General features: G+C 39.4%; 1 protein-coding gene across 9 annotated transcripts in view; it reads right to left on the bottom strand.

Moving 5' to 3' along the window:
- Positions 1 to 1,245: 1,245 nt before the first annotated feature.
- The window catches only part of STX17 (syntaxin 17), a 102,298-nt gene continuing 85,308 nt past the window's right edge, over positions 1,246 to 18,235 (bottom strand). For all 9 annotated transcript variants that reach the window (XM_020995513.2, XM_020995517.2, XM_020995512.2 and 6 more), the window contains 2 exons: positions 15,938 to 16,024; positions 1,246 to 15,161 (listed from right to left, as the gene is read on the bottom strand). In XM_020995513.2, the coding sequence (XP_020851172.1) occupies positions 14,928 to 15,161; positions 15,938 to 16,024 (321 nt within the window). In that variant the 3' untranslated portion in view covers positions 1,246 to 14,927. The remainder of the gene's footprint in view (positions 15,162 to 15,937; positions 16,025 to 18,235) is intronic.

The following is an 18,235-nucleotide window of genomic DNA, read 5'->3' on the forward strand; positions in this document are numbered from 1 at the left end:
GGTTGCCATATTTGAAGAGGAATGTTTGCCAAATATACTGCCTCCACAAGAATAAAATAAAAAATTTAGTGATCATTTTATAAATGAAAATACAAGCCCAAAGAGTCTAGTTTGCTGAAAGTCACTCAAGTGATTAGTGACAGGCCTAGATCTTTTGACTTCTGAATCAGTTTTCTTTTTCATATGCCAGGCAATTTATGGCTAGGGTTGAGGAAGCATTGTCACAAGGAACAAGTGGATTCATCTGGGGATGTTTAGCCTTGAAAGGAGAACACTTAAGAGACACAATCACTGTCTTCAAAAATTTGAAAAGTTGTGGAAGATAAAGAACAGGTTTATTTTTGTGTTGCCCCATAGAGGAGAAATAGGATCAATGAAAAAAACTTCCTAGGAGCAAGAAGGCATATTTCATCTGAATGCCAGTAAAAATTTTCCAACATTTAGATTTGTCCTACAAATGGCGAAAGATTATGAACATTTCATTCCAAAATGGTAAAAAAATAGTTGCAGAGAGGTATGCATAAGACTCAACTGAGCCAAATCATAGGAGACTGTAAATGAAACTGGGAGAACAACAGACATCAAATCAATCGGATCTGCCAAAATTTCTGTGACAAAAAAATGAATGCAACTATCACATTTGAAGTGCCTCATCTCAGTGCTAGATGTACTAGGTGAGGATATGGTGATGGCACTTTGAAAGGCAGGAAGAATGGTTGAACTTGAACAAATATGTAATAATAGAAATTAATGCCAAGATGGATATAGTGGCACACACCTGTATTCTCTGCTCCCAGGGAGGCTGTGGCTGGAGAATCAGCTAAGGAATTCTGAGCTGCAGTAGGCTAAGCCAACTAGGTGTCTTCACTAAGTTTGACATCAATATAGTAAGCTCCTGGGTGGGAAGGGGAGGTTGCCTTAGGAGGGGCAAACCCACAGAAATGAGGATGGTAGAGCTTATGACTAGCCCCTGTACTTTTCAGCCTGGGCAAGATGGGGATTTAAAAAAAGAAAAGAAAAAAAATGACTTTGCCTGCAAGAGGCACTTGGGGATCAATTCAAAGAATGAAAAATCCAGTGGACTGGAAAAGATAGTGGACAGTACTATGACCAAAAAAAAAAATAAAGGCAACTTGAGAAGACTTTAGCGATTAGTAACATGCCTATTTTTGCTTTAAGGTCTTTATGAGAATGAACTACACATTGAGGATGTCATTAATGCAAAACATGAGCAGGGAACATGCAGACTTTGGAAGATTTTTACTATAGCCCACATCTTTGTAGTCATACAACTGAGAGATGTAGAGAATTTAATATCCCACTGTGATTGTTTGTTAACTTACAAAGTTCATTTGACTTAGCTAAATACAGCTTTGAAATTCTCAAACAAAAGTGTCTCCTAACACATCAAAAGCATAGGTGACAATGTAGTTCAATCCACTGAGTATCAGTGTCAACAAGGCATAAAACAGGAAGATACGTACTCACTGAAGGTGATCACCAGTGTCACCAGAGCTTAGCGCAGTGCCTGGCACATAGTAGATGCTCAATAAATGTTTATTGATTGACTTAGACAATCTTGGGCAAAATCCAAGTAAAAGTAGAATTACTTATTGGTGGCCAGGTCCTCCATATGTTTCTGTGTTTGATGTGCTGATTACATTGGGCTTCCGCAACCACTCATGAGCTTGGCCTAGCCGTATATACTGAAAAAAACCCAAAGAAGATGAAAAACACATTTCCTGGGTGAACAACCCCATTGAGGTAGTATGTGTGTATGTGTGTGTGTGTGTGAGAGAGAGAGAGTTTTGAAAGGATGCTACAGATGGTCCATTATCTGAACTTGGAAACAAACATGATTATAGGAGTTAGATGTTTTTAGATTTAGAATTAGAAGGGACCTTAAATCACCTAGGCCAACTTCCTCATTTTATAGATGAGAAAACACCAGAGAAGTTGACTTGCTCAAGTCATGCACTTAGCAGGGAGCCAGGAATCAAGGACTTCTGACCCTAAATCCAATACTTGTTCCATCCTACCATATCACCAAGAGATTGGGCTGCATTACATTTCAGGAATTAAGTATCAGTTAACTATCAGTGATCCCAAGTTTCTTGCAGCTGCAAATGCCCATGTTTTAACACCGTTATCCTGTTGATGCTACATTACTATGAACTCTGGAACATTAAAATGTCAGAAACTTCAAATTGGAAAGGTCTTCAGAAGCCATCTAGTCCAGCCTACAAATGATAAAGAATGTTCTCTGGGACATCCCCAACAACGGGGGGACCTTGCTAGAAAAGCTCTAGTTGGGCTACTTCCCAAAGCTGCCAATTTGACTTTTGGATAGTTCTAATGGCAAGTTTTTCCTTATATTGAGCCTAAATCTGCTTCCTTGCCCCTTCTACTCCCAGCTTCTAGTTCTGTCCCCTGATGCCAAAGAAAACAAAACTAATACCTTTAACACATGACAACTTCTCGGGTTCTTGAAGATAGTTAACATGGCCCCATTAAGTCTCATTATGCTAAGCATCCTCAGTTCCTTCAACCACTCCTTGCATGGCATGGCTCAAGAGCTCTCATCAATCTAGATGCTCTCTGCAGCTTGTCTTTCTGAAAATGTGCCCAGAACTGAACACAATACTACAGATGTGGTTCGATCAGGACAGAGTGCAGTGGGACTACCAATTCTAGACAGGTCCTTGAGGTAGTCTATAGTTTCACGAGTTTCATGAGCATGCCACTAAGACCTCTAGATCTTTTCCACACAAACTTTTGTCTAGTAATGCTTCCTCTTTTGTGTGTTTACGGAGTGTTTTTTCTTTTTTTTTTTTTAACTCAAAGGTAGGACATTTGCCTCCATTGAATTTCATTATTACAGAGACAGAGGTAATATAGTCCAACCATAACATTTTAAAGATGAGTAACATGGGTTCCAGAGAGGCCTGCCTAAGGTCTCACAGATCTTATTAGATTCACTCCATCATTCCAGCCTGTAGAAATCTTTTTTGGATCCTGACTCTATCATAGAACATGTTAGCTTTCCCTTCCTACTTTGTGCCATCTGCAAATTTGATACAAAATTCTATGCCTTCAATCTAATCATTGGTTTAAAAAAAAAAAACAACTGTTGAACAGCACAAGGTCTACATCCCTGGGGCAGAACTAAAGATCTGTCTCTCCAAGGTGACATCAACTCATTTATTAATCTTTCTGAGGGCCAACCATTTCAAAATCTATCCCATTGTACTGTTATGTTAAATGCTTTGCTGAGATCTAAACAAATGATCTCTGCAGTATTCCCCTGATCTATTAGTGTAATAACTGTCAAGAAAGGAAATGAGGTTAGTCTGCCATGATGTCTTGATAAAGCCATGCTAGCTCTTCATGATCTCAAGAGAATCAAAATTACAGATGAACCAAGAGACAATGGAAAGGTGTTTAGTAGATTAAAGCATGTTGCATCATATTACCAATGATGATTTGCTTTTGATAAGTAGTATTAAAGACACCAAGGACAAGCAAAAGGTGGTAGGCTGAATGTAGAACATAACAGATAACATGGACAGCTTAAGTGTGTTGCATTGATATCTGTGAAATACTGAAAGAAACAGAAGGCTTCCAGTGAATTGGGTGGGTTCTTTGTGGAGGGTTTATGGAAAGTCTTGCTCAAGTCTTGTACAGTATGAGAAGACAGTTGTAGGTTGCCATACATACCGTCAGAAGAGTAACCATGCTGATGAGTGGGTGAATTAGAAATATTTAAATAGAGTTTTTATGACCACTTATCAAAGATATTTTCTAAGAGTTCCTAAAATTGTATTATTATTTTGCACTAGTTTGCTGAGCTATAAATTATTAAAATGTTAGTTTTTACTAAGACATGAATCAGAATTTTGCATCTAGAAGGCCTTAGATATCTTCAGTACATGGGCATAGTTAGTGGCAAGATAGGTGAGACCAAGAATGACTGAAACTTGAAAACTAGATACATCTAATAATGTGGGATGGGTGAATGAGTCTGGTCTCTGTTAACAAATATGTAATAGAAGGAAGTTTATGTAGGCAGGCAAATACAGCAGAAGTCAACATGCAGATCCCTCAAAAGACAGGCGTTGGTAAGGAATATAGAGAAATCCTGGTGGCAAGTCGTAATCATAAAGAAGGTTTGGCAACTATGTAGATGCTCTGGTTAGCCAGTGGAGCACATTGGTCAAGGAAGAGGTCATCCAGCAAGTTTGGTCCCAGGAAGCCACATCCCTGGGCTTTAGTGGTAGGACTCTGGTCTCAGAGCAACTGGAAGTGAAAGGACCCTAAAGTTCTAGAAGAAATGGGCTAACACAAGTCTGAATCCTGGGTTCAAATTCTGACTTCTACTTAACTACCTGTATGAATTTAGTCAATTATTTTACCTCTCTGTGTCTCAGTTGAACTAGATAACCTCTAAGGTCACTTTGGCTTCTAAAAAACTATGATTCTGTAACTTTGGGAAAGTCACAACCTCCTTGAATCTCAGTTTCTTAATTTTAAATATGAGGATAATAATACCTGTACTAGCTACCTCAGAAGGCTGTTGTGGGGCATCTCAAATTCATCTCTTCTCCCAAACCCCACCCTTCCAAATCTTGCCATTTCTGCCAGTGGCACTGCCATGTTCCAGTCATTCAAGTTCATAGACTTGGAGTCATCTTCAACTTTCACCCCCCATATCTGATTAGGTCCCATGTGTCTTGTCCATTCTCCCTTTGAAATCCCTCTCACATGTTTCCCCTACTTTCCCTTCATGCACACACAGCCTCTACCCTAGTCAGGCCCTCATCACCTACTGCCTGGACTAATGCAATAGTTGGTCTCCCTAAACCTCAAGTTCCTTCTCTCCCTTAATTTGTCTTCCACACAACTGCCAAAGTGATATCCCTAAAGTCACAAGCAAAAAAACACAACCCCCCCCCATAACTCCCCTAGCTCACTTTTGCCTCAGAGAGTAAATATAAACTCCTCTGTTGTTTTGGTTTTTTTTAAGCCCTTTGCAATCTGACTCCAGTCTACCTTTCCAGGTTTGTTACATACTACTCTCATTCACAAAGTATTGATTCCTGGCTATCCTTTCGACATGTCTTCCATCTCCTAACATTCCATTTCCCAACACTTTGCCTTTGCTGTGCAAGCTGCCCCTCCCACTTGGATTGTACTCCTTTCTTATCTCTGCCTCTTAGAATCACTAGCTTCCTTCAAAGCTCAGCTTATGTTATTTTTGCATTAGTTTTCCTGTTCCCCCAAACTGCTAGATCTGGCATACCTCACCCTGCCCAATTTACTATGTATTTTTCATTGAATAGCATGTATTAATGTTGTTTCCTCCATAGAATGTAAGCTTCTTGAGGGCAGGAATTGTGTTTGTCTTTGTATTCCCAGCATCTAGCACAGTGCCTGGCATAGACACTTAATAAATGCTGCTTGACTGATTGACGCTCACGTGAGATGTGTTAAGTTCTTTAAACTTTAAAATGTCAAATTTTAATTAATAGCAACGATGATGATGATCTTGATGATGATGGTGAAGTGCCTTACTGAAGCTGGGACACAGGTACAGAAGACAGATAACCAGTTACTGGAGAACTGGAATATTAGTTCAGTGGTCAGTGACAAGAACAGGACGAAGCAACACACAAGATGAGAAGGGAACCAGCAGCAAGACTGACCTGGTACTAAGCTGCCTCATCTAGGGGTTGTGTTAGCTCCAGATTGCTAGGGCAGGGTTAAACCTACAAGAGGTGATGAAGGATACCCAGTTGTAGGCACAGAAAAATCACCTTGTACTCGGTAGGTATTCAATAAATGTTTTCTGAATTAAATTGAAACTACATTAATTTCCTTTATTAGATTGTTTTAAAGGAAATGCTATTGACATAATAGTAAGCCTCCCCAAGCCTAGTACCTGTTCAGCCTGCCATTAGCACCCTCTTTTATGCTTTTTTGGAACCCCATTATGCTGTGAACCACATCCCTTATATAATTCTCCTTCTTCCTGCCCCCAACTCCTGGAACTAAGTGTAAACTTGATATTCTACTAAAGACAAACTTCTTCCCAATCCATCTTTATACCTCCATTCTCTCCCTGTTTCAATGTGTGTTACTTTTGTTAGTTTTTCTCATGCACATCAGTACTCTGCTTAAAACTCTTCAATTGCTCCCTAATAACTACTGAATTAAACTTCAAACTACTGACCATTTAGAGCCCTCTAATGTTTGATTCAACTATGCTCTTCTCTAAGTACTCTATGCTCCAGCCAAACTGGATCAATTCTCCTCATACCTTTCCTGAGCCCAGCTGGAATGGTATCTCCTCCACGAAATCTTCCCTGATTCCCACCAGTTCTTAATGAACTTTTCTCACGTTGATCTTCACATGCCACTTTGTAATTCTCAAACACGTCTTACTTTGTATTCTAGTTATTTAGAACTGTTCAAGCGCCTTGCAAAGAATTTGGGCTATATTTTAATGTTTCTTTCAGAGTCAATCAACAACTATGTATTGAATTCAAGTAAGTTTCCCTCTTAAAGAATCTGAAAGAACTAAGGGAATACCTCTCTTTTCTTCAGCTTTATCAGAGATAATATGATGTTTCTACACAGGATGGAATTTTTTTTAAAGGTAACCATGGAGGAAAAGATGCTCAGGAGGCAATATGATTCAGTGTCAAGGGGGTGCAAAGTGGAACAGAGGAAGAAAAGGAGAGCTCTCAACTGTTTTCTTGGACTAGGATAGAGTATAGCTTATGAGAGACCAAGTAGAATATATGTATATATCTATATATGTACATATCTATATGTAGATATATAGATATATACATATATAGATATAGATATAGTCTTGATGATGTGATCAAGAGGTATTTAAACTTAACATAAAGGCAAAGAGAAAAGATAACATTGCAAAACAAGGTAATAAACAAAAGCTCACATTTATGTAGCTTTTTATAGTTTACAGACTGCTTTTTAGAAACCAAAGCTCTGAGAGGTTAACTTAGCTGAAGTTGCACAGTTAATAATGGTAGAACAAGAACACAAATTCAGGTCCTCTGCTTTAGAATCTTATACTCTTTCTACTAAATCACATTCTGAAGGAAAGCAAACATAAGATTTTCAAGAGGAGACTGGATGATCACTTGCTAGAGATTTAGAAGAGGCTTTCTCTCAGGTATGGGTTGGACTAAATTAACTCAGAGGTCCTTTCCAATTCTGACTCTATGATTAGTAGTATTATCTACCAGCAGTCAACACATATCCCTAAAGTCATCTCCTGATGCCTCCTTTTAGAACGGAGGTGATAGTGGATTCTTAAAGATTGTGTCATGGGCATAAGCTTTTGTAGGTATTACTGATCTACAAAGTGTTCATATGTATACCCAAGGATTTGTCATGAGAAATCACCACCCAAAGACTGGATACCACTTTTTTTTTATCAACTCATGAAGCCATCTTCCAAAGCATGGATGGGTTTTGTAGGTGGTAAACTGAGGGCAGAGATGTAGTGTATGACTATTGTTACGAATGGATGAAGTGGAATGATGGAGCAGATCACGGGATTTAAAGCTAAGGGAATTGGGAGATTAGGGAGTTTGAAGAGTATCTCACCACCCAAAGACTGGATACCACTTTTTTTTTATCAACTCATGAAGCCATCTTCCAAAGCATGGATGGGTTTTGTAGGTGGTAAACTGAGGGCAGAGATGTAGTGTATGACTATTGTTACGAATGGATGAAGTGGAATGATGGAGCAGATCACGGGATTTAAAGCTAAGGGAATTGGGAGATTAGGGAGTTTGAAGAGTATCATGACTCCCCATCCAGGACCAGATGTCAAGGGGTATGAGAGAAGTTAACACTAGTGGTGCATAAGATGGCTGGAGATACAGTGTAATAGCAGGTTGAGGGGCTGTAGCCAGGAGTAAGGACAGGCAGATTTCAGTATGGGATAGTAGGTAGAAGGAGTGTTAGAAAATATGAACACACACACACATATTCCACTCCAAATGTTCATATGAACTATTTGTGTCCCACTTACAGTAGAGCCTTCTAAGTTCATACTGGTCTGATCAGCCACTGTCAGACACAACTATGCCTTGACCCCACCATAGTGATGTAATTTTGGTCCTCTTCAGTGAATCAGATCAGTAGGTCTCTGGCCAAACACAACTTTACTATCATCAAGGTATCTGGCTATTCATTACTTTTCCAAAATCATTAACTTCCACTGGAAGAAGGAATGAAAATGCCACCTGTGCCTTCAAATGTTCCAAGTTTCCTACCCAGGACTTCAATACCACTAGAGAAATATTCCAGCCCCATTTTGGCTTTATCTTTCTTTCCCATGTGAATCAGCAAAAAGGGATCATGTTTAGTAGGTTTTATAAGTCTTTTCTAGCTGTCTCCTCATCCAGGAAGATGGTACACCTCCTAATATGCCTTGTTAGCTCAACACCTCCTGCACCAACTACCACTTCCCAGGGATGGAGTTTCCTTAACACCCTTTGAGGGGTGTGGCTTTTCCTTTCCATTCTCCCTTGGACCAGCCAGAAAGGACTGGGGGGTGACGGCTTTCTTTGCAAACCCAGGGGCCAAAGGGTTACTCTTAGAAAAAATGGGAAGTAAAGAAAATTCTTGTCTTTGTGGCCTTAGCAGCCTGCTGTTCTTACCAGCTTATGATTTTTTTTCTAGGGGTATCCAAATATTGAACTCATTGCTAGGCTTATACAGTCCAATACCAATCTATCTACATTGCCTAATTGTTTTTAATTAGCTCCATCCAGGGGGTAAGGGCCCTCCCCATCCAAAGACAAATTGAATTCTGAAATAAGGAAAAAAGGGGAGGGAGGGAGGGAAGAATGGATGAAGATGCATACTAGCCTGAAGAAGTGAAACCAAGCAGAGAGTGATGTCATTTGCTAGAAGTGAAGGTACACCTCGGGATGAGGACTTAAAGAGGTTTGTAATAGCCCCTGAGGGGAAATAACAGGGAAAGAACACAGCAGGGAAAACACAAGGTAAAAGGTGTGACTCCAAGCTTCTAGTCTAGGATAATAAATTCACAGGAATGAGCAGCTAAGGTATACAGATTATGTAGGATATGCATGTGTAAATGTGGTTTGGTCTGTATTTCTCCCAAGTTTGCTGCCTTATATATGCCCACACTGAGACCCCATTTCCCACTCGCCCCCCCCCCCGCCGCCAATGGCCCCTATCTGCAGTTTATTCCCTTTGAATTGGTTTTCTTTTGCTACCCGTGAGTTTAGTACCATCATAACATAAGCAAAGTGCTTCTCAAAGCTTAAAGCACTATACAAATGCTAACTATCATTATTTTTAATATTATTTGGATATTTCACTGTGTACATCCCTTTCAGACCCTTTATGTAAAAATTAAGACCTTTCTCACTAGGAATCTCCATTCAGAAAAATGCCCACTTCTCCCTATGCTGCACTCACTGTCTGGGGTTCGCCCACAGAGAGATTAGCCCTGAGCTATTCAAGGTTAAGTGTATTCTATTTCTTTTTCCTACAGCTCCTTAACCTAGGAAGCAGTCATTTTTCTTACACAGAAATATCACCTCCATATCTGTTCTACCACTGAGGTCCCTGTTTCTTGGTCTGCTCTTGTTAAATATTTTTAGTTCACCCTGTGGCCCTGGGAGAGAACAAAGAAAACAAGGCTTAAACCCCTGACTTGGACCACTTTAACTTTACACCAAACTCAAATATCTGAGATGAAAATTCACTAATGTTTTTGAAATGTTGGTAGATGAAATCTCTAGAAAATGTTAGCATTCTGGATCCAAGGAAAGGAAAACATTACACATTCACTAATGTCCCCTTCTCGTTGTGCCAATTTATACTTTCTCCCTATGTTTTTTGTTTGTTTTTAAAGAGGCCTCAGAGAATAAAAAAGTCCTTCATTCCTCTCCAGGCTCCACTTCTGACTCTCCAGACTTCTTCACAATTCTCCAGCATCAATGAAGCACCTACTAAGTGCAAGTCCCCCTCGTAGGCACTGGGGATAAAAAGACCAAAACAGATCTGTCTCTATTCTCAAGGATGGTATTCTTACTGGCAGAAAACAACATTTAAAGTAGATGAATAAATGAATATATTTGATGAGGTAAAATGCAAGAACTACTAAAGGGATCTGATTTACTCCATTATGTTTAAGTGATGTACATAAGGCTTTGGAAAGCTTTCATGCTTTATAGCAGGGATTCTTAACTCTTTCGTGTCATGTACCCCTTTGTCAGTCCTATGGACTCCTTCTTTGAATATTTTTAAATGCACAAAATACATACGATTACAAAAGAAATAAATTATATTGAAATTTATTAAAATAAAACTGACCCCAGCTAATGAACTACTGCTCTATACCTATAGACATCTCATTTATAATTGAAGCACCAGTGTTTGGAAACAGTTTTACAAAAAGTTGTCACTAAGCTCTCTTAGGACCCAAATATAATCCCCATTATAACCATTGTTCTATGGGAAAATCAGTTGTAACATATCAATTTTCCAGATACATAACTTAAAACAACTTCTCCAGAAATACATCTTAAATGTGATTACTGCCTATGTAGAATTCAACCTGAAGGGCAGTGAATCTCTCAAACAAGTGTTGAGCACATGCAGTGCTTCTTCCACTGCCCCCTTAGTGGAGGTACCATAGTACAATTAGAGGACCTGGGTTTGAATTCCCTAAACTCTGTTACTTACTATTTGTGTGCTCTTGGACTAATTGACTTCTATGGTCCCTTGAAGCTCTAAATCTATGCTCCTATGACAGATAGACAGACAGACAGATAGACAGCTAGATAGATAAAGCGTTTGTGCTTAGTATGAGCCAGCCACTGTGCTAAGTATACAAACACAAACCACAATAAAATTAGACCCTTCCTTCAGGAAACTTATATTCTAATGAGGGAATAACACATCTACATGCGGTAGGGGAAGTGGGATAGGAGGAAGGAATGAGCTTGGCTGCCTTGGGATACTTCCTCAAATGAAGATTTCAAGGATTATCACCAATCAGAAGGGGCTACAGAGGTAAAGGGATCCTCCAGGGTGAGAAGGCTGCTGGGCCATGATAAAGAAACCCAGAGAGTCAAGAATGGAGCTGGAAAGAAGAGTGAAGGGGGAACTGAAGCTTGATATTGGCCAAGTGAAGATGAAGGCTTCTTTTAATCTTACATGTATATGTGTAAAGTATGGGTAAAGTAGGTTGGGAACTCCCCTTATGGATCTCCTCCCTCATTTTCAGGCTCTGGGGCTAAACTTCTGGGTCGGTTGCCTATTGTTTAGACAAATAAGTGATTTGGGAACCACAAAAAGTAATGTAAATGAGCTATTTTCATTCTTAGTACCACTGGTAGACACAAGTTAGTTCTAAAGCCAGTAATCCAAGAGTTTAGCTAGTGAGTCTCATCTCATTTCTGAGTCACTGAAAAAAACACCCCCACACCCCCATTTGCTTTATATATCTCAACTGCAATGGCTCAAAGAGTGCCATCTAAGAGGCAAGGCATGAAGGATGCCCAAAGTGTTAAGACAGATGATTGGGAGAGGAATAACACGGGAATAATCAGGAGGCCACATGGAAGGAAAAATGATGGTGAATAACATTGAATTTAGCAAAAAAGGTGAAAGAATGTAGGATTTAGAGATGCCAGACATAGAATATGTGTAGGAACTGGGGCCATTCCACAATTAGCAAATATCATAGCTAGCATTCATATAACATTTTAAGGTTTGCAAAGTGCTTTACAAATATCATGTCTTTTGATTCTCACAACATCCCTGGGAAGTATGTGCTATAATTATTCTCATATTACAGATGAAAATGAGGCAGGCAATGGATTGCTCAGGGTCACATAGCTAGTAAGTGTCTGACGGTGGATTTGAACTCAGGTCTACCTAACTCCAAGCCTAGTGAACCACCATCCACTGAACCACCTAGCTGCCTACAGAGCATTATTTTTGCTGAGAAAAATTTAAGTGCTCAGCTAACTCCAAGGGTAGTATCTTTACTATCCTCAATGCTCAGCACAGTGCCTGGCAGCCACATTGTGGTACTTAAAAGCTTGTTGAATGAAGGACTGATTGAGCGTAACCTAATTTAAATGCTTCTCCCAAACTCTTGTGACAAGGAAAAGACTGGAAAATTAAAAACAAAAACATAGTGCCCCAAGGAGCTATATGAGTACTTTCAGACATAAATACTAACACAATATTGGATTAAAACCTGGCAGGGTGATATTAGAAAGGAGCCAACAGATATCAAAGTAGATAGCAAATAACACAAGGGCAGTATGAACAAGGGGGAAGCAGTTCTCTCTTTCATTATACTTTGTATAACTGGTGAAAATGAATAAAAACTTTAATAACAAATCATGGTTCCCTCTAGATCTGACACTAAAAGGAAAAAGTAATGACGAACAGAAATTCCTTAGAAATAAACTCAATCCTAGAGAAATCATAGGACCCTCTAGCTCACGTGACCCACCACCCTCAAAAAAGCTGCCCTGGCCATTGCATAATCAAACCAGAAGGGTGTGTATCACAGGCCCTGCCTCTCAGGGTGGGCAAAGACCTGTTCCCCTCTGCTCAAGGAGATGCTAGAGTAGGAGGCAGGTACTGTCTCTCTCCTCACCCAAAAGATAAATGTTACAGACAGGCAAATTGTTAAAGGGAGAGAGGGAGAGATAGAGGGGGGAGAAGGGGAGGGGGGAGGGAGGGAGAGTAGAGAAAGGGGAAGGGTTTTAGAAAGAGAGATTACCAGCCAAGTGCAGCCCAAACCCTTGTGGAATCTTCAAATATTAAGTAGCTTATTAATAATTAGGGTAGATACTTGATTGGGTAGACAGTGTGTGTGGTAAGAGGAGAAAAGGAGGCAGGCCATTATTTTTACTTGAGAAACCTTACTGAGTGTTTTGTTCAAAAGGTCCTTTGTGAGCAAGGGAAAAAAAGTAATTCCTTTTCCATATGATAGCCTTTCAAATATTTTATAACTACTCTTGCACATGCTACAAATTTACTCTTCTCTAGGTTAAACATTCTTAGTATCTTCAACTGATTCTCATACTGCACAGTTAGATCAGTGGTATCAAACTCAAACAGAAATGGGGGCTACTAATTTGTATATAAAGATCTCTGTGGGCCACATTTTGACTGAGTTTTAAAATGTAATGTTTTCTGCGTTTTATTGTATTTGTTAAATATTTTCTCAATTGCATTTTAATCTTGTTTAGGCAGCACATGAGTTTTGCAGGTTGCATGTGGCCTGTAGCTCATGTTTGATACCTCTGGCTTGGATTTTTGACCACCTTCCCATGTATGCACATAAACTTGTCACTCTCCTTCCAGAAATGTGGCTCTTAAGAACAGGATACAGGACTAGAGATATGAGTAATGACTAGTGCAGAATCTAGCAGGATTATCCATTAGACAGTGAGCTTCTTGAAAGCAGGGACTGTCTTTTGCCTTTCTTTGTATCCTTTGCTTGGCAAAGGGCTTGGGATAAAGTAGACCCTTAATAAATGACTGCTGACTGACTAATTTCCCTTGATCAGCACACTATACTTCTATCAATGAAGCCTAAGAATGCATTAGCTTTTTTGGCTGTCAAGTAACATTACTGACTGACATTGATCTTGAAGTCCACTAAAACTTCCAGGTCCTTTTTACATCAATCTGATGAGATAAGTAGGTTAAGTTCTCTGTTCTCTTAAAATGTTATTTAGGGGGAAGAGATGCCTAGCAGGTTACCTCCAAGGAGCACACTGATGTCCTGAGATTGAAAGATGCCAAAGGAAGATGTCACCTGGACTCTGTCCCCTCTCTAATTTAAACACTAAAACAGGTTGATGGGGGATAGGATCTTTTTTGTGTTGGAGGTTCAGGAAAGTAAGTACGGAGAAAAAAAGCTATAAAGTGCTTATTGCAAACTAAATGTCTCACTGCAGGTGGATTGAATTAATCCTTTAAAGTAGAAAGCTTTCCATAGGAAGAAAGATGCAAAGGATACTAGAAGATGTAGAGAGACAGATGAGCAGGGATGTCTGTGACTGGCAAAATAAATCTCCTACCATTTGTTTTCTTTATTTAAAGAGATGCAGAAGAAAAAAGGGAGGAAAGAAGGCAGGGTCCAAAGTAATAAATTAAAGAACTTGGAAGAAAGGTACGGGATGTCTTGAGAAAAAAAAACCCCAAAACAGATTATGAAGCATTGACTGTCTTTCCATCCTTTTTACAGTTCTGGGCAGGGCTGTGCTGGGCTGTGCTGGGCTTCATTCACTTCAGCAATCTGGGAGTATGTCAGCCTGAAGCAATCTCACCCACTGGATACATGCTGAACATGATGACATCTCAACTGTCTCCACCCAGAGGTCGAGTTTCCAGTTCCCTGATGAGAAAGGCTTGTGGAGTAACCTTCATTTTCTTTCTATTGGTTGAAATAATTTCCTACAAACTTGCCAATTCTTAAGGTTTTCAAGTCAGAGTAAATGAGGAAAGCATTCCTCTGATTCCCATTTTTTCCCTCCACCTTGAACTAAATACTAACAAGCAGATTAGCATATGATCCTAGTCCTTGTGAAAGTCATAACTCAGCTACCACATAGTCAGGTAGAAAATTGTAACTTGGCAGTCTTTGAACTCCACTTGAAAGGCAGTTCTCAACTCACCTGGGCTCCTGAATCACTAATATCTCAATTAATACCCTGTCAAATGACAAAATGTTTCCTGATCCCAATTCCATTCCACGTGATTGTCTACATTGCTTATATCAATAAGCTTGTCTTCCATGAGCTGACTGTGTGTCCATCATTGTTGGCAAAGGACATCATCAACAATGCTGTAGGGATCCTAATGAAACAGGTCTAGTTTCAGCTGGATTTTTTGTCACGTTGCCTAGGAAGATCTGGACAGCTGGAAGTGATCGCAATCATTTCCTGTTTCTTTCTTTGTATCAATTTTCCACCTGTGAAGCCCAACAACCCACCACCAACTGCAGCTGCAATTCCTGCCTTGAAGCCTGCAAAGAGGCCAAGTGGACCCCCTACTACTCCTCCAATGATTGCACCTGTCACAGGCAGAGCTGCCAGCTTGTATTTTGCAGCCTGCAAAAAAAAAAATGAGAGAAAAAATTCAGTTTAGAAATGGAATTGTGAATATTTGCCTGTGGGGATATACATTTTCCCTTCATTACTCCAGGCAATGCCTCTTTAACTCTTATATAGTTAACCCCCACAATTGTACTTATGAAAAAAAAAGGTGGAATATTCTACAGGTAAGAAGACTGGGTGCTGCAACTGCTCATGACTTCAGGACTCAGATGGGTAAAGACAGAATGGATCTATTTAAGTTGCCTCTAGCTGATTTACAAAACATTAATTCACTAATTATCTGATGGGTTTATTTAAATGAATGGCAATAGCCACTGAATGCTCCTAGAGCTTTTCTGTCACTGTGGGTCATGCACCTGAGATTCAAAGCCACTTGGGGGGGGGGGAAGGCACATGTGGTCCCAGAGCTGCACAGTGTCTGGCAGGTTGATTCATTTTGCCTTTCCTTGGTTCTTGCAAACTAGCTAGGACCCTTCTCCTTTTTGATAATTCCTCTGAGCTATATAACAGAAAAGCCCATCACTAGAAGGCTTCAATTTACTCTCTTTTTGCAAAAAAAGAAAACGAAAAAAGTCCCTCTTGACAGAATGACTCTTGGGGTAGAATATTACAACAATCATTGATTTCTTTTACTACCTATGTGCCATTTCTTCCTTATTTCCTTAATTGCTGGTTCCTTCAACATTAAAGAGGGCAGATCAATGGGGTTAATACTGAAGATTCCTGGGAGGCAGAGGGCCATTGATTTGTCAGCAGGAGCAGAGCCTTACCTTCCCTAAGTTTTTGGTTCCCTCTTCAACATTCACAGCAGCGCTGTTGACATGGTCTTCAATGCTGTCAATCTTCTCCTGCTGAGACTAGATGCAAAGGAATTATGAGGGAGATTTCCTGCTGGGAAGCAGCAGTAAGCCAATACACACTATTTTAATTCCTGTAATCAGGGCCCTCATGTATTGTAGCCAAGCAGTCTTAATGGTGGTTCATTAAGAGCATCTGATAAAGCATACTGAAAAGTACAAATTTACTTTTTTTTTAAAAGGGAAATTTAACTACTAAGTAATAAAAGGGTAGTACCTTTGTAGCCAAATACATCTCATATTAAACTGGGTTCTTTATTAATTAATGTGCTGTTATCTGAATGAATGAACCAAATTCCAAGAGGAAAAAAGCCAAGCAAGTAGCTAGGTGGCATGCTGTGCTTGCTGCAAAAAACAATTACTATTCTGGAATTGTGAAGATTGGGTTTAAAACAGGGACAGGTTACATTACAATTAAAATGCCACTGAGTCAAGAAATACAAATTAGTACTTCTGATCTCTCTGAATGTGATATGCTTATTTTAACTACCACAAAAGGCATTTCCCCTTCTAACCTTAAGTGGAGTGCAGTGAATGAACTTAGTGGTCTTAGATTTTAATAGTTTAATGCATCATAAAATGACAAAATAGAGAAATGAGAGAAAATAGCTAACTAATGAGTCAATGTCAATTTAATTAAATGTAACAGTCAAAAGAAAGTAGTAACTATATGACACAATAGGAATTGTGACTTTAAAATTGACAGAGAAAAGAGTACACCTTTGGAGCCAACTGAGTTAAATACGGTTTTAATAACTTATATGAATACCATCTTACACCGATGCTGTAACCAGAGAACACAACTATAATCCTAGCTGCCATTCCATCATGTAACATAAGTGACTGAAACATCACAGTTGATTCTTTTCCATAGCTGGCACGTTTTCTGTTGTTGACATTTTTCCCCTTCATACAGCACTATATTTAAGTACTCCATGCTTTCCTTGTATTTGTTCCATCTTGCAATCTACACTTCTACCTAGATTCCTGTACTGCCATAGCTAATGGGGCATTATCAGTATTCCATAAGGGAGAAACTCACATGCAACCTCTTCCAGAAACCACCATTCTTTTTCACAGCCCATAAAACTTTACTTCCCGACCCTGCCCTTCATTCCGAGTACTTCTCCCCTATTTGGTGTCTGATGTACCTTGGTTATGCCCCATGCACCATCTTTTATAACATTCCTTCTCTCTTGATAGTCATCCCTTTCCCAGATGTCAAACCTCCAACTGAAGTCTTCCCTTTCAGAGCCTTTTGAGAACAAGGACCTGGGTCTACTGATTCTACCCACTGAACTCCACTCCTAAAAGTGTCTAAAACGTAAAGGTCCTTAACTATTCACTCACAAACTTCTGGTCTATCATGAAGCCCATGTTACTGGACTTCAAGAAATCAGAAAATGGAATTTCTAAAAAAGAAGATACTTCTACACCTCCTTCCCCACTTAGGATTTTCACATGATTGCTACTAATTATTGTTGATCTCCAGGGTTCAGGGAAATATAAAGGAACTTCTCCCCAAACATGTTAGATATTGGATTGGAGATAGCACAGTGCCTTAGCCCAGAGCATATTCTTAGTAAATATTTGCTGAATGAATTATAGTTATCTTAAAATAAGTGGATTAAGTTAATTTTAAGTAGTTTACAAAACCCTTTAGAAATAAATGGAGATATCCCAGAAAACCATAAAGCAAAACTAAAGTTGTAAATTACTAGATGTTAGAGCAGTTAGAACTCTGCCACAATTATAAGCAAGTACAAAAATCCTACCTTACTCTGGGGAACCATACATTAGGCTTTAATGACCCACACCATGGCACCTATTTAAAAACCAAGATAGGTAGTCACCCCCCACCCCCAGCTGCACTGTTTTATGAAACCAACTACTCTTTTTGTATTTTTAGTTTATCATGTTGAATTATATTCCCCACTTGCTTTTTCTTGTCTGACTTCAATCCCTCATTATGCCTACACACATGACTGACTACCAAACTGCCAAGTGGAGATGGAGCCTGCTCTTTCTGGGGTTGAGAGATTCTAGGATCCTTAGCAGTTAGGCCCAAACTCTAGCAAGAGGCTGGAATTATAAGCCCCTTTTATGGTTTATCTCCATGCATACTTTCTTTATATGAATGTTTTGTTAGTATTTTTAATTAAAGCTAAATTTCCAAAGCAAAGAAAACCAAAACCTGGTAGACTGACATAC

This window comes from Phascolarctos cinereus, unplaced genomic scaffold (assembly GCF_003287225.1).
Source record: "Phascolarctos cinereus isolate Bilbo 61053 unplaced genomic scaffold, phaCin_HiC Scaffold_4;HRSCAF=312, whole genome shotgun sequence".
Classification (NCBI taxonomy): Eukaryota; Metazoa; Chordata; class Mammalia; order Diprotodontia; family Phascolarctidae; genus Phascolarctos; species Phascolarctos cinereus.